At 45.8% G+C, this 24394-nt stretch overlaps 1 protein-coding gene across 1 annotated transcript in view; it reads left to right on the top strand.

Annotated features, from left to right (window-relative positions):
- The window catches only part of trap1 (TNF receptor-associated protein 1), a 36639-nt gene continuing 12245 nt past the window's right edge, over positions 1-24394 (top strand). The window contains exons 1-17 of the mRNA XM_078240508.1: positions 1-234; positions 738-902; positions 2283-2365; positions 2558-2698; positions 3364-3435; positions 4696-4856; positions 5358-5467; positions 6090-6163; positions 6465-6620; positions 7713-7833; positions 8530-8599; positions 12001-12148; positions 14354-14539; positions 15707-15842; positions 16036-16121; positions 23653-23798; positions 24319-24391. Of these exons, the coding sequence (XP_078096634.1) occupies positions 72-234; positions 738-902; positions 2283-2365; positions 2558-2698; positions 3364-3435; positions 4696-4856; positions 5358-5467; positions 6090-6163; positions 6465-6620; positions 7713-7833; positions 8530-8599; positions 12001-12148; positions 14354-14539; positions 15707-15842; positions 16036-16121; positions 23653-23798; positions 24319-24391 (2091 nt within the window). The 5' untranslated portion in view covers positions 1-71. The remainder of the gene's footprint in view (positions 235-737; positions 903-2282; positions 2366-2557; positions 2699-3363; positions 3436-4695; positions 4857-5357; positions 5468-6089; positions 6164-6464; positions 6621-7712; positions 7834-8529; positions 8600-12000; positions 12149-14353; positions 14540-15706; positions 15843-16035; positions 16122-23652; positions 23799-24318; positions 24392-24394) is intronic.

Here is a 24394-nt window from a genome sequence, read left to right as displayed (position 1 = left end):
GGAGAGGCAGCCGGGCCCGCGTCCTGGCCCGGGGAGGACCCTGCCCCTGTGATGTCACAGGCGCGACAGTCATGGCGCTGATCGGTGGAGCTCGAGCCCTGTCCGCCCTGCGGCCGCTGCCTCGAGCCCGGGCCTGGGCCTCCTGCTCACCCCGGACCCGGGCCTGGGCCTCGACCTCCTGTTCACCCCGGACCCAGGCCCCCGGCCGGGGGTTGGGCAACCGTGCAGCACCGGGTGAGAGGCCATGGGCAGGCATGGAGAGGGAGAGAGGAATGGGCTTCGATAACGTTGATTATTCATCAGTACAATTGTGTATTTGTATTGATTGGGTTTTGAGGGGGATGGGGCGGGTGGTCAGTGCGGCAGCTTCACCGAACCAGGAACCTTGAGCTGAAAGCAGGTTACTGCGGGTGCTGGAATCTGAAACAGAAAATGCTAGAAAATCTCAACAGGTCTGACAGCAACTGTGGAGAGAGAATAGAGCCAACGTTTCGATTCTGAATGATCCAGCGTTGGCTCTATTCTCTCTCCGCTGATGCTGTCAGACCTGTTGAGATTTTCCAACATTTTCTGTTTTTGTGACCTTGAGGAGCTGAGTGGCCAGATTGATTGGGGAGAGGAGGAAAAACCAGAGTTAGAATTTGTTCCCACTGTAACAGAAGAATGTAGTAGAGATTTCTCCAAATAGTAATTCTCTTTTTGTTTGCTGACATCTTATCCCTGTTCATCTTTTACAGAGAGAGAAACATCCAGGCCTCGTTGTTCCCTATTTTTGAATCACCATCAGTTCCATATCGCCACCACAAGTTCTCTCTCTTGGCGCCCTTACAGCACACAGACAGCACAGAGTCAGGAGGAAGAGTCATTACATAACATCATCGCTGACTCTGAGAATGTGGAAGGTAGGTGAGAGTTACAGGATATACCAGCTTGTCTTCTGTGGCTTATGCAGCAGAAGAGGAGGCCCAATGGCCCATTGTGCTTTTGCAGATTCTTTGGTTGGTTGAGCTATCCAATTAACCGCACTCTGCTTCTTTGTCTTTAAAGCCTTGTAAATGTTTTCTTTTCAAATTTTATTCAAGAAATCTGTCTCATTCGTTCGTCAATGACCTTCATTCCATCATAAGGTCGGAAGTGAGAATGACCTTCCTTCCATTATAAGGTCGGAAGTGGGGATGTTCACTGATGATTGCACAATGTTCAGCACCATTTGCTGAAACGCTGTGTGCCAATAGGCAGCAAGACCTGGACAACATTCAGCCTCGATTTGATAAGTGTTAAGCAACACTTGCACTGCACAGCGCCAGGCAATGACTGTCTCCAACGAGAGAGACCCAGTGACTATCGCCCCTTGACATTCAATACAATCACCAACACAGAATCCCTCAACAACATCCTGAGGTTTACCATTGACCAGAAACTGAACTGGACCAGCCATATAAATATTGTGGCTATAAGAGTAGGTCAGAGGCTGGGATTTTGTATCTCACTGCCTGATTCCACAGAACCATCTATAAGGCACTCTCCATTTGCCTGAGTGAATGTGGCACCAACAACATTCAAGAAGCTTGGCACCATCCAGGATAAAGCAGCCTGCTTGATTGGCACCCCATCCACTACCTTCAGTATTCACTCATTCCGCCACCAACACACTGACATCAGTGTGTACCGTATACAGGAGGCACTGCAACAACTCACCAAGGCTCCTTCAACATCACCTTCCAAACCCACCACCACCTAAAAGGAGACATGTGGGAGCGACACCACCTACAAGTTCCCACCAAGCCACACACCATCCAGACTTGGAAATATATTACTGTTCCTTTACTGTCACGGAGTCAGTATCCTGGAGGTCCCTCACACGAGCTCTATGGGTGTACTTCCACCACGACCTTTGGGGCAATTCGGGATAGGCTGGCTCGGGATAGTGACACCCACATCCCATGATAGAGGAAAAAAATCCCATTTGAAAGTTACTATTGATTTGTGACACATTCCAGATCATCGTTTACTATATTTAAAATTCTCTTTGTTTCCCCTGGCCCGGTTCCTTTTTTCAATTATTTAAAATCTGTGACCGCCTGTTACTGATCAGCCTCACAGTAACAGCAGTTTCTCCTTATTTACTCCATCAAAATCTCTCATAATTTTGGACATCTCTATTAAATCTTCCTCTAACCTTCTCTGCTGGAAGTAGAACAAATCCAACTTCTCCAGTCTCTCCATCTGTGATTAATATCCATTTGCTCTTCGATTTTTCTTAAATTTTTGTTTTTGGGCAGGATCTTTTTCCAAGTATGAGTTTCAAGCAGAGACGAAGAAGCTTCTGGATATTGTTGCCCGGTCCTTGTACTCTGAGAAGGAGGTAAGAAATGAAAAATCACCCTTGTTTCCTAAGGTTTAGTTTTTAAAAAAAAACAATCAGTAACAAACCGTGCCTCGCAGATTTTATTGATGTAATTTCAGATTGTCTCTGGTCTCAGGCCTGTTGTAGGTTTTAGTGCTTTGCCTCAATGTAAATGTTTTTTAAAATCTGATTACTTGCTCCTCAACTTAGGTATTTATTCGTGAGCTGATATCCAATGGAAGTGATGCCCTTGAAAAGCTCCGTCACAAATTTGTGAGCGATGCTCAGGACCAGAAGCCTCTGGAAATTCACTTGCAGAGTGATGCAGAGAAGGGAAGCCTCACCATCCAGGTAAGGACACTCACTGCTTTCTCTCGTGCTTTTGTTTGAGACGTGCATCTGAAGCACAACTTTCAACTCTAGGCACCCAACCTTGGAAAATACTGTGGATTCTGGAAATCTGAAATAAAAGCAGAAAATGCTGGGAATGTTCAGTAGGTTTGGCAGCATCCGTGGAGAAAGGAACAGAGTTAACCTTTCAGGTCAATGGCCTTTCAGTACTGACGGCTAGTTCTAATGAAATGTGAACGACCTGAAATATTAACTGCTTTTCTCTCTCTCTACAGATGCTGGCAGTCCTGCTGAGTATTTCCAACATTTTCTGTTCTTATTATTGAAGGAGATATTGGCCTTGGAGGAGAAATAATGCTGATTCACCAAAATTTTAAGAGGGCTAAAAGAGTTAAACTGTCAAGACACATTGTATAAACTTGGTTTGTATTCCCTTCTATTTAGAAGGTTAAGGAGTGATCTAATGGAGGTATTTTAAAATGTTAAAATGATCGGGTAGTGTTGAAATGGAGAAACTGTTCCCTGTGATGAGGAAGGGAATTCAGCACTCCGGCTTTGCTCAGAGATTCTACACAACGTGGTTCCTAATGCAGAGTAATACTGAAACAAGCAGTTCTGACCCCAGGTCTTTGGTTTTAAGTGTTCTTAATGCATCTCCTCCACAGGATACTGGTGTAGGAATGACCAGGGAAGAACTTATTGAGAATTTGGGAACCATCGCACGTTCCGGATCCAAGGTTGGAAAATTCTAGAATTGGTTCATTTTCCTTTCTCTTTGATGTACCGTGGCCCCTCTCCTTCCTCCTGCATCCCCCTCTCTCCGGATTATTCTGGCTGACCCCTGCAACTATACCCAACCTGTCACTCACAAGCCTGCCAGACTGTATTTGCTTTTCAGTATTGTGAGCTTCACTCTCTATCCTGATCTTGCCTTTCCGTAACCACCTGGGTCACAGGATGTTAAGGACAGATTAGCCCCTCTCCCTGCACAGGGCAGAGCTTAGTAATTGAGCCTGAGGCCTCTCTGGTGGTGACTGAGCTTTCGACTGTCATGTTGTAGCTTCTGTGTCGTTAACCACTGAATGACAGGTAGACATGAACACTTTCTCAAGGTCTGGCTTATCATGACGTGAATGTGGATCTATGGGAATATTAACTTTAACCCTTGCTGTGTTGCTGGGCAATCCAGGGAGGTAACATCCGAAATTAAGGACAAATAAGATCCCATGAGGTCAGGATGTAAATTGTTATTGGCTGGAGTTGGTGACGGGGATGATTACTGACTGATTTATATTAATATTTACTGGATTATGCCCACCGGAAAGGTGGGAAACAAGATTCTGAGAAATGTATAATTGGCCTTACGGGGGCGTTGTATTTTTAGAGCGGTATTGGGTTTGCCAGAGCCTCCTGGTGGGGTGATGAACCATCTAATATTCTCCCATTTGCTCGATTGGTCAATAAAAGACAGGTCTTGAGACAGGACATTTGTTTCATGAGTTTCTGTGTTCAGCTTAAGTTTTAGCAATTCGCAGTCTCTCAGAAAAACCCCCAAAAGCGTTTGATTAATTTTCCTTTCTCTGTGTTACTATTGTAACACAGTCTGGCAGGCTTGTGAGTTCCTCCAATTGTGCTTCTTTCCACTGGAATTGAATTTATTCCGTACCATGTTTTGTGTTATTAATTTGAAAACTGCAGCAAGGACATGTTTTGTTTATGCGGCATGTTGTTACGATCTGGCATGTGCGATTCAACAATAACATTCAACAGTAAATTAGATATTTACTTAAAAACAGAGCATTAGGTAGTGTATGGGGAAAGAATGGGGAGTAGGGCTAATGAAGTAAGCTCTTTCAAACAGCCTGCACAAGCACAATGAGCCAAGTGTGATTGTTCTGCTTGTCTGTTTAATCCAAGGTACAAAGCTCTGAATGTATTTGCTTGATTTCCTCCTTTGCCTTTTAAATGGAAGATTCTGTTTCCTTTCTTGTTGTTAGGCTTTTCTGGAGGCTTTGCAGAGCCAAGCAGAGGCTGGCACTGGGATCATTGGGCAGTTTGGGGTTGGATTCTACTCCGTGTTCATGGTGGCTGATAAAGTGGAGGTGTATACCCAGGCAACGGAGAGTGGCAGCACAGCGTATAAATGGACTTCTGACGGGTGAGGAGACTGCACTCATGCACCTCCACAGTTTGTACAATGGGGCCATCTCCAGCCGGGGAAGAAGCTGGCGAGTTGGGGGAACAAATACTATTCATTCGTTCACAGGGTAAGAGCGTTGCTGACAAACTTATTCCCCATTCCGAATTGTCCTTGAGGAGGTGGTGGTAAGCTGCCGCCTTGAATTGTTGGAGTCAGTGTGGTATAGGTACATCCACAGTGCTGTTGGAGAGGGAGTTCTAGGATTTGGATTCTGATCTTTAAGGGAACATTAGTGACGATTGTCTGTTAAGGGGGTCCAGCGCTTGGTCTCGTAGTGGTGGGGGGTTGCAGAGGGCATGTAGAAGTCTGAGGGGAGATTCAGGACAGTGAACCAAGTACCAAAGGAGGGCCCTCTGAAGAACTGTGGGAGGGGGGTTGTAAGGAGAATGTGGTTGAGGGTCTTGAGGGGAGTTGTTGAGACGTTGATAATGTTGTTGACTGTCGAACATGTGCCTCCAGCTCTGGGACGTATGAAATTGCTGAAGCCACTGGAGTGAGGCCAGGAACCAAGATCGTCATCCAACTGAAGGAAGATTGCAAGGAGTTTGCAAGTGAAGATCGGGTTCGAGGTAAGAAGTGAAATAATACCTCAACAGGTAAACATGCTGCTGTCTGCAGAGCCAGACCTGGTGTCGTTCCTCCCAATTTTTTCTTCCTGTTGCTCAAGCGGAAAGTCACATGGGCAATTAGCATATACGGCTGTTCTTTGCGTATATTTAGATCAAGCTCATTAGACTGTAAGAGGTGATCTCAAAGGATTTCAGAATGATGAGAGGTTTTGCGGTGAGTGGGTCACTAACCAGGGGTCGCTGGTTTAGTCATTGCCAGAGGACCTCGAGTTGTCAGAATTTGAAAGGGGAGTTGGACAGGTACACGAGGGTGACAAACCTACAGGATTACAGATAAAAAGGAGAAGTGTTAGACTGAACAGGACAACTCTTTCAAAGAGCCAGCAGATCGTAAAGGGCCAAATGGCCTCCTGTGCTCTAAGTTTCTGATATTCCGTCATGCGGCTATTGCAGTCAAGTGTGATACTATCACTGGCCAACACCTGGCTGGATGGAGTAACCAGGGAACTCATGATGGACTTGTGATCACAGGGGCAGGGCAATGGTAGAGAGTTCTTGCCTGCTGTCTGTCTGTGTTCAAACTGGCCAACCGGTTTAACTCTGTATTCGGTTTGTGTTCCAGAGGTGGTGAACAAATACAGCAACTTTGTCAGTTTCCCGATCTACTTGAATGGGCGGCGATTGAACACCCTCCAGGTGAGTAAGTGACGGGGAATCTCCACCCCATTGGAACAGAAAGCTGACTGCGAGTTTTGTGAAGCAGACAGATGAGAGAATATTGGATGCTGGTGGCTCAGTTTCAGGTGGGAGTAACACTGAGGCTGAAATCATTAACTCCAGTAGAAATGGGTAAGAGATTGGCTGGTGAGTTGGTGTCAGTGAGTAATTCATGTGGTTAATTTGAGGGTGCAGTGTGTGGAATTTATTACTGGAGGGTCAACCTGACTGACAGATTTACTTGGTGAACTGATTAAAGGGAAAGTTCCTATTTATTCAGGCTCTGTGGATGATGGATCCTAAGGAGATCAGCGAGTGGCAGCATGAGGAATTTTACCGTTATGTCGCAAAGGCTTACGACAAACCACGATACATCCTTCATTATCGCACCGATGCCCCACTGAACATTCGCAGCATCTTCTATGTGCCAGACATGGTGAGTATTGTTGGTCAGAGTAAAGACAACTCAACTGGACAGTAATTCCCTCCTGTAGCAAGGACCTATCGCAGTCTCTCCCTGGAGAGGGAGCATGCGGTGTCCACGGGCACTGCAGGGGTTGGGGTGCGTTATCGACCCTGATAATCACATTTTAATTTGATATTTTTAAGTTTCCTTTGTACTTTGCTTTCTGTTTGGGCTGTTCCCCCTCCTTTTTGGGGAGCTGCCCCTTTTACTTTGTCCTGACTTAATCTGAGTTTGTTTATTTGGTTTGACCTAAAAAGAGGGCAACCATTCGTTGCTGTTACAGAGCTGGTTAGCCAAGAAAGGCTTCTGTTATTATAGAAGTATTTATCAACTAACTTCGCACTTTCTGAAATGTCAGTTTCTGAAGTGTAATCTCTGTTGTAATGTAGGGCACACAGCAGCCATTTGCACAAGCTCTCACATAGCAGTGCAGTAATGACCAGATAATTAATGATGGTTGTTGAGGACAAATATTTCCTAGGACACCAGGGAGAATACCTCCTGATCTTCCAGTGATGCCTGGGGAGTTTGTGCCTCTGACAGTGCAGCCTTCCGTTTGTAGTGCACTGGGATATCAGTCTGGTTAATGGGCGATTTTCTGGAAAAGGTAACTTAGAATGATAATCGCGGTAGATTTCTGCTACACCAAATAAACTGGGATGAAGAAGTCAGGCCAGGATGTCCAGGGTAAGCCGTGGAAGGGGAGGTTGGGGTGGAAAGGTATCTGGTGAAAGTGAGGGCAGATGCGCTGTCTGAAGTCGGGTAGGGATTAGCAGAGTTGGAGGGAGCTGAGGACAGTGTGTGGAGTTGGGAGATCCATCCCAGGCCCCTCACCGGGGATTGTGCCCAGGCGGGGCCAATGTTCAGCGTCTGGGAGTTGGCAGAGAGTGGTACCCAGGGTCAGGCAGGGTAGGGGTCGGGGGTGTTGTTCAATGCCTTGGGCCAGGCAGTGGGGGGGGGAGGGGGTGGGGGGCGCCGCAGGTGCAGTGTCTGGGGGTTGGGACATCAGTCAGTGTGAATCTTTTACTCTGGGATTTTGTTTTTCTTCCCTTGGCTCCGTAGAAGCCGAGTATGTTTGATGTGAGCAGAGAGATGGGGTCCAGTGTGGCGTTGTACAGCCGGAAAGTGTTGATTCAAACTAAAGCCAGCGACATCCTCCCCAAGTGGCTCCGGTTTCTGCGCGGTGAGTTTCCAGAATCTGATCTCTTGTCGGCCTCTTACCAGAGTCTGAATTTCAGCTGCTGTTTACTAATGTATCAGTATATTTTCAACTCCATCTTCACCCTTCCTCCCTTTGTCGCCTGAATACTCATCCTCCAGAATACCTCAGGTCTTCATATGTCTGTTTTGGAGAGTAAGTGTTGGCAGTTACTGAGCCAGAAGAAGCATGGATTCCATTAACATGTATAAACTTTGGGTCACCAGAGGCTATTCTCCATCGCAGGATTTACTCTGGGGTTTTACCCAGTCTTGGGGAGTCCCTCACTGGGGCTTTACCCGGTCTTCATTTGGGGGGGGGGGGGGGGGAATAGAGGTCAAGGGGTGGCCTCACTGGGGTTTACCCAATTCCAGGACCCTGAATACCAACAGAGAATTTTAGTTGATCTCAGCAGTGTCACAGCTGCGGATGATTTTCCACCCACCAGGTTTCTCCCCTCTCCTTGTTTAATCCTGTCGATAATCCTGGTGCAGCCAGTGGTCTAAAACCAGAAAATGAACATTCCAGAACATTTTATTGTGACTATAAGAAGCGTAAACCCGCACAGGCTATGGGTTCCAACTGCAGGGATTAACTTTGACTGCACTCAGTGTTATCAGATGGTCAGTAATGCTAAAGGTGTTTTCCACAACACTTCCTCTGCTTTTCTGCTTGTTGCAGGTGTTGTTGACAGCGAGGATATCCCACTGAACCTCAGCCGAGAGTTACTACAGGAAAGTGTGCTCATCAGGTATGCGTGCTGAGTGACTCCATTCGATTCCAACCACTAACTCACTCCCTGCTATCTGTTATTCTGCATATAAATCAACTCCTCCAAATCTCTCAGATTCCAAACCGTCACTTGATGCCAGGTATCTGTTCAAATAATAATCCACCTAAATCCCTCAATTAGATTTCAGGATGTAACTCTCTCCAGCATATCTGTTATGCCACAAACAAACCCCTCAACTTCTCAATTGCATTCCAGCCTGTAACTTTGAATTTGTTTACAGGATGAGTGTCGCTGGCTAGGCCTAACCCTAGTAGCTCTTGACAAGGTGGTGGCGACCTGCTTTCTTGAACCACTGCAGTCCATATATGTGTACACTCCCGGTGCTGTTCAGGGAGTTTCCGGATTTTGACCCAGCGATAGTGAAAGAACGGCCATATGGTTCCAAGTCAGTGTAGCTTGGAGGGGCTGGTGATGTTCCCAAGCTCTTGTTCTTCTAGATGGGGGTGGTTGTGGGTTTGGATGGTGCTGTCTAAGGAGCCTTGGTGGGTTCCTGCAGTGCACCTTGTAGATGGTACACTGCTGTTACTGTTCGTCAGTAGTGGAGGGAGTGAATGGGCTTTGGATCACATGGGCTGAAGGGATTAATTCCAGGGTATTGATTGTTCCGTGTATAAACCTGTGAATCATTTAAGTGGATTCCAGCCTATAACTCACGCCATGGTAACTTTTATTCTGTAAACCATATATACTTGTGTAAAAGTAGAATTTTTCTGACCAGTGTTTTAGGCCAAATGTCACAAGGTCTGCTTTTACAGGGGTAATGTTTTTGAGGGGCTGATTTGATTTGAGCTCCCGTGAAATCTAAAAAAAAAGACAACTGCGATGAAACAAAGTAAAAACAAACAACACTAAAGAGTTTGTTAATAATCACATTTATTCATTCTCTAATGTTATGAACAATATACATTTCATAGAACATAGAACAGTACAGCACAGTACAGGCCCTTTGGCCCACAATGTTGTGCCGAACATTTTCCGAAACCAAGATCAAGCTATCCCACTCCCTATCATCCTGGTGTGCTCCATGTGCCTATCCAATAACCGCTTAAATGTTCCTAAAGTGTCTGACTCCACTATCACTGCAGGCAGTCCATTCCACACCCCAACCACTCTCTGAGTAAAGAACCTACCTCGTACATCCCTCCTATATCTTCCACCACGAACCTTATAGTTATGCCCCCTAGTAACAGCTGCATCCACCCAAGGAAATAATCGCTGAAAGTCCACTCTTATCTATCTCCCTCATCATCTTATAAACCTCTATTAAGTCGCCTCTCAACCTCCTCCGCTCTAAAGAGAAAAGCCCCATCTCCCTCAACCTTTCCTCATAAGACCTACCCTCCAAACCAGGCAGCATCCTGGTAAATCTCCTTTGCACTCTTTTCAGTGCTTCCACATCCTCCTTATAGTGAGGTGACCAGAACTGCACACAATATTCCAAATGTGGTCTCACCAAGGTCCTGTACAGTTGCAGCATAGCCCCACGGCTCTTAATAAGAACATAAGAACATAAGAAATAGGAGCAGGAGTAGGCCATCTAGCCCCTCGAGCCTGCCTCGCCATTCAATAAGATCATGGCTGATCTGACGTGGATCAGTACCACTTACCCGCCTGATCCCCATAACCCTTAATTCCCTTACCGATCAGGAATCCATCCATCCGCGCTTTAAACATATTCAGCGAGGTAGCCTCCACTACCTCAGTGGCAGAGAATTCCAGAGATTCACCACCCTCTGGGAGAAGAAGTTCCTCCTCAACTCTGTCTTAAACCGACCCCCCTTTATTTTGAGGCTGTGTCCTCTAGTTTTAACTTCCTTACTAAGTGGAAAGAATCTCTCCGCCTCCACCCTATCCAGCCCCCGCATTATCTTATAAGTCTCCATAAGATCCCCCCTCATCCTTCTAAACTCCAACGAGTACAAACCCAATCTCCTCAGCCTCTCCTCATAATCCAAACCCCTCATCTCCGGTATCAACCTGGTGAACCTTCTCTGCACTCCCTCCAATGCCAATATATCCTTCCTCATATAAGGGGACCAATACTGCACACAGTATTCCAGCTGCGGCCTCACCAATGCCCTGTACAGGTGCATCAAGACATCCCTGCTTTTATATTCTATCACCTTCGCAATATAGGCCAACATCCCATTTGCCGCCTTGATCACTTGTTGTACCTGCAGACTGGGCTTTTGCGTCTCATGCACAAGGACCCCCAGGTCCCTTTGCACGGTAGCATGTTTTAATCTGTTTCCATTGAGATAGTAATCCCATTTGTTATTATTTCCTCCAAAGTGTATAACCTCGCATTTCTCAACGTTATACTCCATTTGCCATATCCTCGCCCACTCACTCAGCCTGTCCAAATCTCTCTGCAGATCTTCTCCGTCCTCCACACGATTCACTTTTCCACTTATCTTTGTGTCGTCTGCAAACTTCGTTACCCTACACTCCGTCCCCTCCTCCAGATCATCTATATAAATGGTAAACAGTTGCGGCCCGAGTACCGATCCCTGCGGCACGCCACTAGTTACCTTCCTCCAACCGGAAAAACACCCATTTATTCCGACTCTTTGCTTCCTGTCGGATAGCCAGTCCCCAATCCACTTTAACACACTACCCCCAACTCCGTGTGCCCTAATCTTCTTCAGCAGCCTTTTATGGGGCACCTTATCAAACACCTCTTAAACTCCAACCCCCTGTTAATAAAAGCTAACACACTATCGGCCGCCTTCACGGCTCTATCCACTTGAGTGGCAACCTTCAGATTTCATCTCCAGGATGATATTTTGGTTATGAAAAACTCGGGGCAATTTTCACTAAGTGCTACATGAAAATCTATGATTTTTTTTTTAGACCAGATGTTACGAGTTTGACTTTTTAAAAAGATTGACTTTGGCACCGGTATATTCAGTTTAATATTTTGACAGTTCTGCAGATACTGATATTCCTCCAGTCCCCTATCCAAGTTACACTTCTGGTTGTGAGACTGATGGGTGGACAAATGTGAGAGAGCAAGCCATCACAGCTAAGCCCAGTGCTCTCAGTGGCTATCCTGCCATGTAATTCTGCCATCCTGGCAGAAAAGATCAAGTATCTGTTGTGACCATCAGCTGGCACAACTGAAACGTAATAGTAGACCTCTCGCTGCTGCCCCCTGCTGGGTTCAGCTCCATCGTCCCAGGCTGGAGGTCAGCGTTGAGACTTGCCTCCTTTGCCTGGTTCAGTATCTCACAGGTCAGCACATTTACCCAGGAGAGGGGCAGCAGTTTGAGCATTCTGGGCCATTATCCTGACGGGTCTGATGTAACCATCTTCCTGTTCCCCTGTGACCCTCAGATCTTTTATGTTGCTGTCTGCAGGAAACTGCGAGATGTTCTGCAGCAACGACTGATCAAATTCTTCCTGGACCAGGGGAAAAAGGAGCCCGAAAAGTTCATCAAGTTTTATGAGGATTACGGATTGTTCATACGTGAGGGAATTGTGACAACTGCTGAACAGGATGTGAAGGTTTGCTGGCTTTGGGATATTGATTTAAAGGCAATGAGGGGATGAGTGAAATTCCTGATTTTGTTCTATATGGACAGGGATGTTGTAGGTTTTTCTCCAAGGTTTCAGCACTCCCTCTCTGAGCTTTCTGTGTACGGATGATTTGCACTTGGATACAGGGACTGAAATCTCAAAGTTTGCTGATTACATGGAGTTACAGGATTTATCAGTGAGAAGGGCCCAGCAAAGACACACAAGCTCATAGATCAGGCAGAAAGGGGTGAAAGGGAAGCAAACTCTAGATGGAAAGATGCTGAAAGATATGGATTCGTACAGGGGTCTGATGGTTCAAATTCCCAATTCCCTGAATGTGCAAGTGCAGCTCGTTAACAGGAAAACAAGGTGATGGGATTGGAGGTGTAGTGTTAAAAGTGTATAAAGAGAGTTATTAAAACCTGAAGTGCACAGCCTGAAAGAATGGTAACAGCAGGTTTATAACTTTCAATAAGGAATTAAATAAATATGTGAAAAGGAGAAGCTTTCAGACAATAAGGGTTGTGGGGGAGCAGGAGGGGGGACTGATTGGGAGCTCTGAGTACTGGGGACATGGAGCGTACGGTCACAGTCAGTGTGTGAGATTCGATGAAATGATAAATTGGACAAAATATTAGTGGGGTGACAATTAGAGACTGCAATTCTGGGCCCAGTTTCAGATAGGGCATTAAATCCATGAAGAGTACATCATTAATTCAGCATGTTGACACCAAGGACTAGTAACTAATTCTGAGAAGAGGCTTGAAATATTGTGACTGTTTGCATTGGAGTGTAGAAGATGAAGGAAAAATTAAATTGAGATTTTTTTTGAATGAAGTTTTGATAGTGAGTAGGAAATAGCAAACATTTTCAGAGAAAATGAGAGGTTAAGAGCACAATATACAAAACGAACAGGAATAGACCATATAGCCCCATGAATCTGCTCCACTATTCCATACAATTATGGCTGATCTTTCTGAGCTGCTCCCCATAGTTACCCCAAGGCTAAAAGTCTGCCTTTCCTAGCCTGAAATATGCTCAATGATGGAGCATCCACAACCCTCTGGGGTAGAGAATTCCAAAGATTCATAACCCTTTGAGTGAAGAACTTTCTCCTCATCTCAGTCCTAAATGATCAGTCCCTTATTCTGTGGCTCCCCCTACCCCCATTCTAGATTCCCTAGCCAGGGAATGCAAATTCTCAGTGACTACCCTGCCCAAGCCCCTTCACAGTCTGGTATATTTCAATGAGATCACCTCTCATTCTTCTAAATTCCATAGAGTATTCAGTCTCTCATCCTAGAACCTTCAATGTAACCCCATTTAGAATCATAGAATCCCTACAATGCAGAAAGAGGCCATCTGGCCCATCGAGTCTGCACCGACCACAATCCCACCCAGGCCCTATCCCCATATCCCTACATATTTACCCGCTAATCCCTCTAACCTGCGCATCTCAGGACTCTAAGGGGCAATTTTAGCATGGCCAATCAACCTAACCCGCACATCTTTGGACTGTGGGAGGAAACCGGAGCACCCGGAGGAAACCCACGCAGACACGAGAATGTGCAAACTCCACACAGACAGTGACCCAAGCCGGGAATCGAACCCAGGTCCTTGGAGCTGTGAAGCAGCAATGCTAACCACTGTGCTACCATTTGCTTACTGTACCAGCATGCTGGCTGTGTGTTCTTCATACAAGTACACAAATATCTTACTAAACTTCAACATTTGTAAGTTCCTCACCCTTCAAAAAATAATCTGCTTTTCTGATAATGGACAAGGTCTTTGAGCATGCAGTGTTTGCCAGAGGGTGGTTGAGGCAGTGACCTCTAAGAGGTATCGCAGACAAGATGGGTGGCATAGTCTCCTGTGCCATTAAGACCTGGTTTACAGATCTCGACCCTATGCCCACTTTGCCACCACACAGATGCAAGGGGCAGGACCCAACTCAGTTCCAGGTTTGGAGCCCCATTCAAATGCTCCAGCTGCTGCTGGTGATCGAGTTGACTAATGAAACACAGACCAGGATTTCAAGCTGGAGTCTCCTGCATTGTTTGACTTAGTTCTGCATCCTGCAGTTTGTGTAATCGGAGTTTCTGAGTTAAGCGGTGAGTGAGGCCATTGAGGATGTCGTGAGTCCTGATTGAGGCTGAGCGGCTGCTATTAACTGTGACTGCCTTGTGTGTTTAGGAGGATATTGGAAAACTGTTGAGATTTGAATCGTCAGTGCTGCCAGCGGGTCAGGTGACCAGTCTAGCCGAGTATGGCAGCAGGATGAAAGCGGGAAGCAGGAATATTTATTACCTGTGTGCCCCAAACCGTCACCTGGCAGAATTCTCACCGTACTTCGAAGCCATGAAGAAGAAGGAAATGGAGGTGAGGAGCAGCAGAACGTGTTTCCAAATCATTACACTGCACTGTCTCCCTTACTGCGTCTGAACGCGGGAATGTTGTGTATCCGGGTGTCTGAAGCGGGGAATGTTGCGTATCCGGGTGGCTGAAGCTGGGAATGTTGCGTGCCTGGGTGTCTGGAGCTGGGAATGTTGTGTATCTGGGTGTCCGAACGCGGGAATGTTGTGTGTCTGGGTGTCTGAACACGGGAATGTTGTGTATCCGGGTGTCTGAACGTGGGAATGTTGTGTATCCGGGTGTCTGAACGTGGGAATGTTGTGTATCCGGGTGTCAGTGCAGGAATGTTGTGTATCCGGGTGTCTGAATGCGGGAATGTTGTGTATCCGAGTGTCCGAACGTGGGAATGTTGTGCATCCGGGTGTCCGATCGTGGGAATGTTGTGTATCCGGGTGTCTGAAGCTGGGAACATTGCGTAGCCGGGTGTCTGGAGTTGGGAACATTGCGTATCCGGGTGTCTGGAGCTGGGAACATTGCGTATCTGGGTGTCTGGAGCTGGGAATGTTGTGTATCCGGGTGTCTGGAGCTGGGAATATTGCGTAGCCGGGTGTCTGGAGCTGGGAACGTTGCATATCTGGGTGTCTGGAGCTCGGAATGTTGTGTATCTGGGTGTCTGGAGCTGGGAATGTTGTGTATCTGGGTCTCTGGAGCTGGGATTGTTGCGTATCCACGTTTCTGTATATGATTTCTCTGCTATCAGTTTTACTAATTGAGTTTTCCATCAACACAGATTCTGTTCAGCTGCACCAATCTAACAGAACATAAATAGGAAACCTATGCTCACCTCCAGCAAGGAGACATACAATTCTCGCCTATCAAACCTCCATTAGCTGAGCAGCGAGGTGGATTCTCAACACAACATTCAGGAGTGTGCATCCTGCCTGATTTTCTTTACACATGCCCCTTGTTCCAATAGGTTCAAGTCAATTATATCACCATCCTGAAATTGTACCCAATCCATAGAGTGATCAGGGAATTTTCCCAACCCATATGGGTCATTAACTCTCCGTAAGGCTTTATTCACAGAACCCGCCAGAGAACAGAGCATCAATTTGGAATTCGACTCTGCTTCCATGCCGTACTTTGTGGACAGGTTTTAAAGTAACCCACGTTCTCCCTGTTTGATTCTGGTAGGTTCTCTTTTGCTACGACCAGTTTGATGAACTGACTCTCCTACACCTGCGAGAGTTTGACAAGAAGAAGCTGATTTCTGTGGAGACTGACATTGTGGTGGATCATTATAAAGAAGAGAAGTACGAGGACAAGTCAGGTATGGTGCCCTGAAGAAAAGTCCAGACCCCCAACTGGTGGCTATTGCTCAGGGGAGGGAACACCAAAATCTTGTTGATATGTGTCTCTGTCACTCTGGGCGGGGGGGGGTCTATTTCAGTGTGTGTGTCATTTTACTTAAGTAACTTTCTCAGTGTGAGTGATTCCACTGACAAGATTGTTTTTCCCCTCAGAGACTGAGCGCCTGTCTGAGTCGGAGGCTGAGGGACTTGTGGCGTGGATGCGGAATGCACTTGGAGAACGAGTGGCGAATATTAAGGTAATGATAACACTGCCATTCGCTCTCTGTCTGTCTACTCTGTAGCATCAAAGGCACCGATTGAATTCCCTGCACTGATCTAGTCTGTTTGTTTCAGCCCCTGTGAATCTCTTTCTATCACAGATCACTCCTAACATTGTCTATCGTGATTCCTTTGTCTTCTGGCGTACGTGTTCTCTGTGTACAGCCATGGAAGGCGTTGGAGCTCTTTCCATTTTTCAGACTTGCCTCGAGCAGGTTACCTCAAATCGGTTTGATTCTTTGGGATATAGAAAGATGAGGAATGACTTGAATGAGGTTTTTTTTGTATTTTGAAAGGAATTGACAGATTTTCTGCTGATGGGGCAGTCTTGGAAAAGGGGATTTAACTACAGGAGTGATGTTAGGAAATGATTCTTCGCCCAAAGGGTGCTCAGTGTGTGGAACTCTCCATTGATGGTTATCGGTCAAGAATCTTAATCCCAGGACATTGGTGCCAGAGTTCCACAGGGGAGTGTCCTAGGTTTCACCATCTTCAGCTGCTTCGTCAATGACCTTCCATCATAAGGTTAGAAGAGGGGATGTTTGCTGATGACTGCAGATTTCAGTACCGTTTACAGTGACTCAGATATTGAAGTAGTCCTTGTCTGTGTGCGGCAAGACCTGGACAATATTTTCAGGCTTGGGCTAATAAGTGGCAAGTAATATGAATGTCACACAAGTGCCAGTCAGTGACCATCTCCAACAAGAGAGAATCTCCAAGTTAACCCCCAGTGGCTTTACCATTGCTAATGGCGTCACCATCAACCTTCTGAGGGTTACATTGAGTCATAGAATCATAGAGGTTTACAGCATGGAAACAGGCTCTTCGGCCCAACTTGTCCATGCTGCCCTTTTTTTTAAACCCCTAAGCTAATCCCAATTGCCTGCATTTGGCCCATATCCCTCTATACCCATCTTACCCATGTAACTGTCTAAATGCTTTTTAAAAGACAAAATTGTACCAGTCTCTACTACTACCTCTGGCAGCTTGTTCCAGACACTCACCACCCTCTGTGTGAAAAAATTGCCCCTTTGGACACTTTTGTATCTCTCCCCTCTCACCTTAAACCTATGCCCTCTAGTTTTAGACTCCCCTACCTTTGGGAAAACATATTGACTATCAATAAGCTGATCTGTGCCCCTCATTATTTTATAGACCTTTATAAGATCACCCCTCAGCCTTCTACGCTCCAGGGAAAAAAGTCCCAGTCTACCCAGCCTCTCCTCATAACTCAACAAAGAACAATACAGCACAGGAACAGGCCCTTCGGCCCTCCAAGCCCGCGCCGCTCCCCGGTCCAGGATTGAATCCTGAATCCAGGATCCCCGCCCAATTTTCCAGCCTATCTACATACCGATATCCTATCCACCGAGCTGTCCCTCACAGCTACGATGCTTTGTTCATTACAACCTATTAACTCACCCCCACCCCCCCATTCCAGACCATGTGATCTCCAGGGAGAGGCGAAAACCCAGAGTGAAAAACCCCAGGGCCAATATGGGGAAAAAAAAAATCTGGGAAATTCCTCTCCGACCCCCTGAGGCGATCGAAACGAGTCCAGGAGATCACAATGGCCCTGATCGGAAAATGCTTCCCAACCCTAGTCATTTCCACTTCCACGAACACCATATGAATTCCCTGCCCCCGAGACAGGTTCCCAACTATCCGCAGTCTCGCTCTGTACTGGCACCAGCAAGATGATCATAGAATGAAGCCTTGAAACGAGAAACAAGGAACAATTAGCCCGCGCCGCTCCCTGGTCCAAACTAGACCACTCTTTTGTATCCCTCCATTCCCACTCCGTTCATATAGCTGTCTAGATAAGTCTTAAACGTTCCCAGTGTGTCCGCCTCCACCACCTTGCCCGGCAACACATTCCAGGCCCCCACGACCCTCTGTGTGAAATATGTCCTTCTGATATCTGTGTTAAACCTCCCCCCCTTCACCTTGAACCTATGACCCCTCGTGAACGTCACCACCGACCCGGGGAAAAGCTTCCCACCGTTCACCCTATCCATGCCTTTCATAATTTTATACACCTCTATTAAGTCTCCCCTCATCCTCCGTCTTTCCAAGGAGAACAACCCCAGTTTCCCCAATCTCTCCTCATAACCAAGCCCCTCCATACCAGGCAACATCCTGGTAAACCTCCTCTGTACTCTCTCCAAAGCCTCCACGTCCTTCTGGTAGTGTGGCGACCAGAACTGGACGCAGTATTCCAAATGCGGCCGAACCAACGTTCTATACATCTGCAACATCAGACCCCAACTTTTATACTCTATGCCCCGTCCTATAAAGGCAAGCATGCCATATGCCTTCTTCACCACCTTCTCCACCTGTGACGTCACCTTCAAAGATCTGTGGACTTGCACACCCAGGTCCCTCTGCGTCTCTACACCCTTTATGGTTCTTCCATTTATCGTGTAGCTCCTCCCTACATTATTCCCACCAAAATGCATCACTTCGCATTTATCAGGATTGAACTCCATCTGCCATTTCCTTGCCCAAATTTCCAGCCTATCTATATCCTTCTGTAGCCTCTGACTATGTTCCTCACTGTCTGCAAGTCCTGCCAGTTTTGTGTCGTCTGCAAACTTACTGATCACCCCAGTTACTCCTTCCAGATCATTTATATAAATCACAAACAGCAGAGGTCCCAATACAGAGCCCTGCGGTACACCACTCGTCACAGGCTCAAACCATCAAGTCTGGGTAACATCCTAGTAAATCTTTTCTGCACTCTTTCTAGTTTAATAATATCCTTTCTATAATACGGTGACCAGAACTGTACACAGTATTCCAAGTGTGGCCGTACCAATGTCTTGTACAACTTCAACAGGACGTCCCAACTCCTGTATTCAATGTTCTGACCAATGAAACCAAGCATGCTGAATGCCTTCTTCACCACTCTGTCCACCTGTGACTCCACTTTCAAGGAGCTATGAACATGTACCCCTAGATACCTTTGTTCTATAATGCTCCCCAATGCCCTACCATTAACTGAGTAAGTCCTGCCCTGGTTCAATTTACCAAAATGCATCACCTCGAATAGAAACTGAACTGGACTAACCATATAAATACTGTGGCTACAAGAGCAGGTCAGAGGCTGGGAATTCTGCGATAAGTAACACGCCTCCTGACTCCCCAAAATTGTCTCATCGACAAGGCACAAGTCAGGAGTGTAAAGGAATACTCTCCACTTGCCTGAATGAGTGCAGTTCCAACAACACTCAAACGCGACACTTGATTGGCACTATTTTAAACATTCACTTCCTACACCCCAGATACATAGTGGCAGCAATGTGTGCCTTCTACAAGATGCAGCAACTTGCCAAGGCTCCTTTGACAACACCTTCCAACCCGCAGCCTCCAGAAGAACAAGAGCAGCAGGCACACAGGAACCTCCACCACCCCCTCCATGACACCATCCTGAATTGGAACTATATTGCCACTGGATCAAAGTCCTGGAGTACCCTTCTAACAGCACTGGGGGTGTACCTACATGATTTGATTTATTATTGTCACGTATTAGTATACAGTGAAAAGTATTGTTTCTTGCGCGCTATAGAGACAAAGCGTACCGTTCATAGAGAAGGAAACGAGAGTGCAGAATGTAGTGTTACAATCATAGCTATGGTGTAGAGAAAGATCAACTTAATGCAAGGTAGGTCCATTCAAAAGTCTGATGGCAGCGGGGAAGAAGCTGTTCTTGAGTCGGTTGGTACGTGACCTCAGACCTTTGTATCTTTTTCCCGACGGAAGAAGGTGGAAGAGAGAATGTCCGGGGTGCGTGGGATCCTTAATTATGCTGGCTGCTTTGCTGAGGCAGCGGGAAGTGTAGGCAGAGTCAATGGATGGGAGGCTGGTTTACGTGATGGATTGGGCTACATTCACAACCTTTTGTAGTTTTTTGCGGTCTTGGGCAGAGCAGGAGCCATACCAAGCTGTGGTACAACCAGAAAGAATGCTTTCTATGGTGCATCTGTAAAAGTGAGAGTTGTAGCTGACATGCCAAATTTCCTTAGTCTTCTGAGAAAATAGAGGCATTGGTGGGCTTTCTTAACTATAGTGTTGGCATGGGGGGGACCAGGACAGGTTGTTAGTGATCTGGGCACCTAGAAACTACATGGACTGCAGCATTTATGAACAAGAATCTGGAATAGGCCATTCAGCCCCTCCTCTGCCATTTAATAAGATCATGACTGATTTGATAGTAACCTCAAATCTACACCCCATCCAATTCCGATAACCTATCAGTCCCTTGCTTATCAAGAATCTATCCACCTCTGCCTTAAAAATGTTCAAAGACTCTGCTTCCACCACCTTCTTGGGAAGAGAGACTCTTAAAACATTTCATCTCCTCTCCGTTTTAAATGAGTGACTCCTTATTTTTAAGCAGTAACCGCTAGTCCTAGAATCTCCCACAAGAAACATCCTCTCCACATCCACCCTGTCAAGACTCCTCGGTCATATATATTTCTATCAAGTCACTTCTTACTCTTCTAAACTCCAGCAGACACAAGCCTAGCCTGTCCCACCTTTCCTCATAAGACAGCTCATCCATTCTGTATTAATCTAGTAAACCTTCTCTGAACTGCTTCCAATGCATTTACCTCTTTCTTAAATAAGGTGACCAATACTGTACACAATACTTCAAATATGGTCTCACTTTCCTAATTATTTGCTGTACCTTCATACTAGCTTTTTGTGATTAATGCACTAGGAGCCACAGATCCCTCTGCATCTCAGAGCTCTGCAATCACTCACCATTTAGATAATGTGCTTTTTTATTCTTCCTTCCAAATTGGACAATTTCACGTTTTCTCACATTATATTCCATTTGCCAGATCTTTGCCCACTCATTTAACCTATCTATATCTTTCTGCAGCCTCCTTTAGTCCTGTTCAAAACTTGCTTTCCTACCTTTCTTGGTACCATCAACAAATTTGACGATCATCATTTCAATCCCTTTATCCAAGAAATTTATATAAATTTAAACAGGTGATATCCCGTCACTGATTCCTGTGACACACATTCATTACATTTTACCAACCTAAAAAAGACCCATTTATACCTACTCTCTGCTTCCTGTCAGCCAGCCAATCTTTTATCCATGCAATATATAACCCCCTATAACATGAGCTTTCATTTTCTGCAATAACCTTTGATGAGGCACCGTACCAAATGCTTTTTGGAAATCTAATTCCAGTATATTCACTTTATCCACAGCACAGGTTACTGCCTCAAAGAACTTCAAGAAGTTGGCTAAACTTGATTTCCCTTTCACAAAACCATGTTGGCTCTGCCTGATTGCCTTGAGCTTATCTAAGTGCCCTGCTATAACTTTAATACCTTCTAAATTTTCCCTATAACTGATAAGCTAATTGGCCTGTAGTTTCCCACTTTCTGTCTCCTTCCCTATTAAAATAATGGAGTTATATTTGCAATCTTCCAATTGAATGGGGCATTCCCCGAATCTATGGAGTTTGGAAAAATTCAAACCAATGCATCAACTATGTCGCCAGACACTTCTTTTAAGACCCTCGTATGAAATCCATCAGGACCCAGGCTCTTGTCACCCCATAGCTCCATGGTGACTAATTTTCCTGAGTTCCTCGCTCCCATCCATTTCCTGGTTCATTGCTGCTTCTGGGATGTTTCATGTATCCTCTATAGTGAAGATTGATGCAAAATGCCTGTTCAATTCATCTGCTATCTCCTAGTTTTCCAGACTGACTTTCTATAGGACCAATGCTTGCTTTGTTAACTACTTTTTGAAATACTTATAAAAACTTTTTAAATATTTCTGCCAAGCTTTTTCACATTCCAAAAGAGAAAATGCTGGAAAATCTTTTGGTTTCAGATTCCAGCATCTGCAGTAATTTGTTTTTCTCTCATGCTCTAATTTTTCCCTCAATCTTTTAGTCATCCTTTGCTGATCTTTATATTCTCTTCAATCTTCCACCCTGCCACCTGTCTTTCTACAATTACATCCATTTTCTTTAAGTTTAATATTATCTTTAACCTTTCTAGTTAACCATGGATGGTGGGTCCATCCCTTGGGCATTTCTTACTGGTCAGAATGAATCTACTCTGTGCATTGTTAAATATTCCCTTAAATGTTTGCCACGGCATCTCTATTGACCTATCCCTTAACCTCGTTTGCCAATTCATTTTAGCCAGCTCAGTTTTCATGACCTCATAATTGACTTTATTTAAGTTTAGAAACATAGTCTTGGACCCATCCCCCTCTCCCTCAAGTAGAAAGGGGCTCACTGCCACCTTCTTCAGGGCAATTAGATATGGGCAATATATCCTGGCCTCACTAGCACTATGAATGAATGAGAAAATGTAGTAGATGTTAGCTCTGTTCCTAGTTTTAAATCTGAAATCAATCAAGTTTTACCTGAATAGGGTTATTAAGGAATATGGAGCAAACATATATATCAGTCCTATTATTGAATGGCAGAATGGACTTGGGGGCTGAATGACCTCCTTTTCCTATGTTCAAAACATCAGAGTGGTTCCTGGATCTTCTGTAGAAGTGTTTTATTCCCAAATCATCATCATTATCATGTGCATTCTCTGGATACTCAGTATTCGTCAAAACCAAATTCTTTCTGCTGTTTTTCACAGCTCGCATTCTCTGGCACTAACCCACAAAGATGTACACATTTAATCATCTGTTCAACAGCATCCCTCTAACTGTAGTGTCACCACCATCCTGTGACGGTGATAGAACAATAAGCAGCTTTACGAAGGCAGACTGCTCTAGTTCAGCATTGAGCACAATGACCAGGTCTGAACACTAAAACGTGCAGCAAACTATAAGAACCAGTGTAAGTGGGAATGCCATTGTTCTTGAGCAGAGTTACCATTCAAAATCTTGATCAAGTGGCTCCTCTTCTCAGCCTGGACATCAATTTGTTTTATTGGTTGAGGGATAGATATTAGTAAGGACACTGGTGAGAGTCCCCTGCTCTCCGAAATGACATTGTGGGATCTTCAACATTCATCTCGGGGGGGCAAGTTGGGGCCTCAGTTTAGCATCCCGTCCAACATTGGCACCTCTGACAGTGCAGCATTCTCTGTACTCGGTACTGCACTGGGAGTGTCAGACTAGACTTTATGCTAAGTCTCTGAAGTGGGACTTAAATCCACAACTTTCTGGGCCATAGCTGACATTAATGCATAACCACAGTGGAAAAACACCACAACATCTCTCCCTCCCCTCGTACAGTTCCTATACGATTGGTGAACAACAGCCGGTAAGATCCCATGAAAAACTGGCACAGAGCCTAATACTAATAGATTGGCTGATGTCTAATATCTGTTATGCATTTCTAATGGGACAATTGACTTAATCCTCTGTTTTAGTGATGTTGGTTAAGAAAGGAATATTGGCTAAGACACTACTTCAGTTAGTGATAAGCGTGTGAATGTTTTGACAGCCTTGGTTTGTGTCATCAGACAAGTTGAGATTTGCTTTCTGCTCCATGTGTTAACCAGTTGACGCCACGGTTGGACACGCACCCTGCCATGATTACCGTGCTGGAGATGGGTGCCGCGCGACACTTCCTACGCACGCAGCAGCTTGCCAAGAACAGCGAAGAGCGGGCTCAGATTCTGCAACCAACCCTGGAAATCAATGCTAGGTAAGGTGCAGCCTGCACCAAGTCACGGGTGGGGGGGGGTGCAGAGTGGAGAAATGGGGGGCATTCTGCCTGCCTAAGTAACCACCCTGAAAGAGAGAGCGCGAGGGCAGGTTTCCCCCCTCTCTCGCCTCCTGTCCTTCTGTCTCTCTCAATCCGCCTCTCCCACTGTCTCTCTTCCACCCCCCCCCCTTTCTCCCCCTGTCTCTCTTTCTCTCCCACCTTTCACCCACTGTCTCTTTTCCCTACCCTCCCTTTCACCCACTGTCTCTCTTTCCCCTCCCCTTTCTCCCACTGTCTCTCTTTCTCCCCCCCCCCCCCCCCCTTTCTCCCACTGTCTCTCTTTCCCCCCCTTTCTCCCACTGTCTCCCTTTCTACCCCTTTTCTGCCACTGTCTCGCTTCTCCTCTCTCTCTCTCTCTTCCCAGATCCCTCTACGGCACAGCTGTTTGTACGTACAGCTCATGGTCATTTTGGAACTGTAGAGATTTCATTCATCCATTGACCTGTTCCCTGTGTTTCAGTCACACTCTGATAAAGAAGCTGAATGAATTGCGAGACAAGAATCCGGATCTAGCTCAATTGCTGCTTGATCAGGTG

Source organism: Mustelus asterias, chromosome 23 (genome assembly GCF_964213995.1).
Source record: "Mustelus asterias chromosome 23, sMusAst1.hap1.1, whole genome shotgun sequence".
NCBI lineage: Eukaryota > Metazoa > Chordata > Chondrichthyes > Carcharhiniformes > Triakidae > Mustelus > Mustelus asterias.
This window is presented reverse-complemented; position numbering and strand designations above follow the sequence as displayed.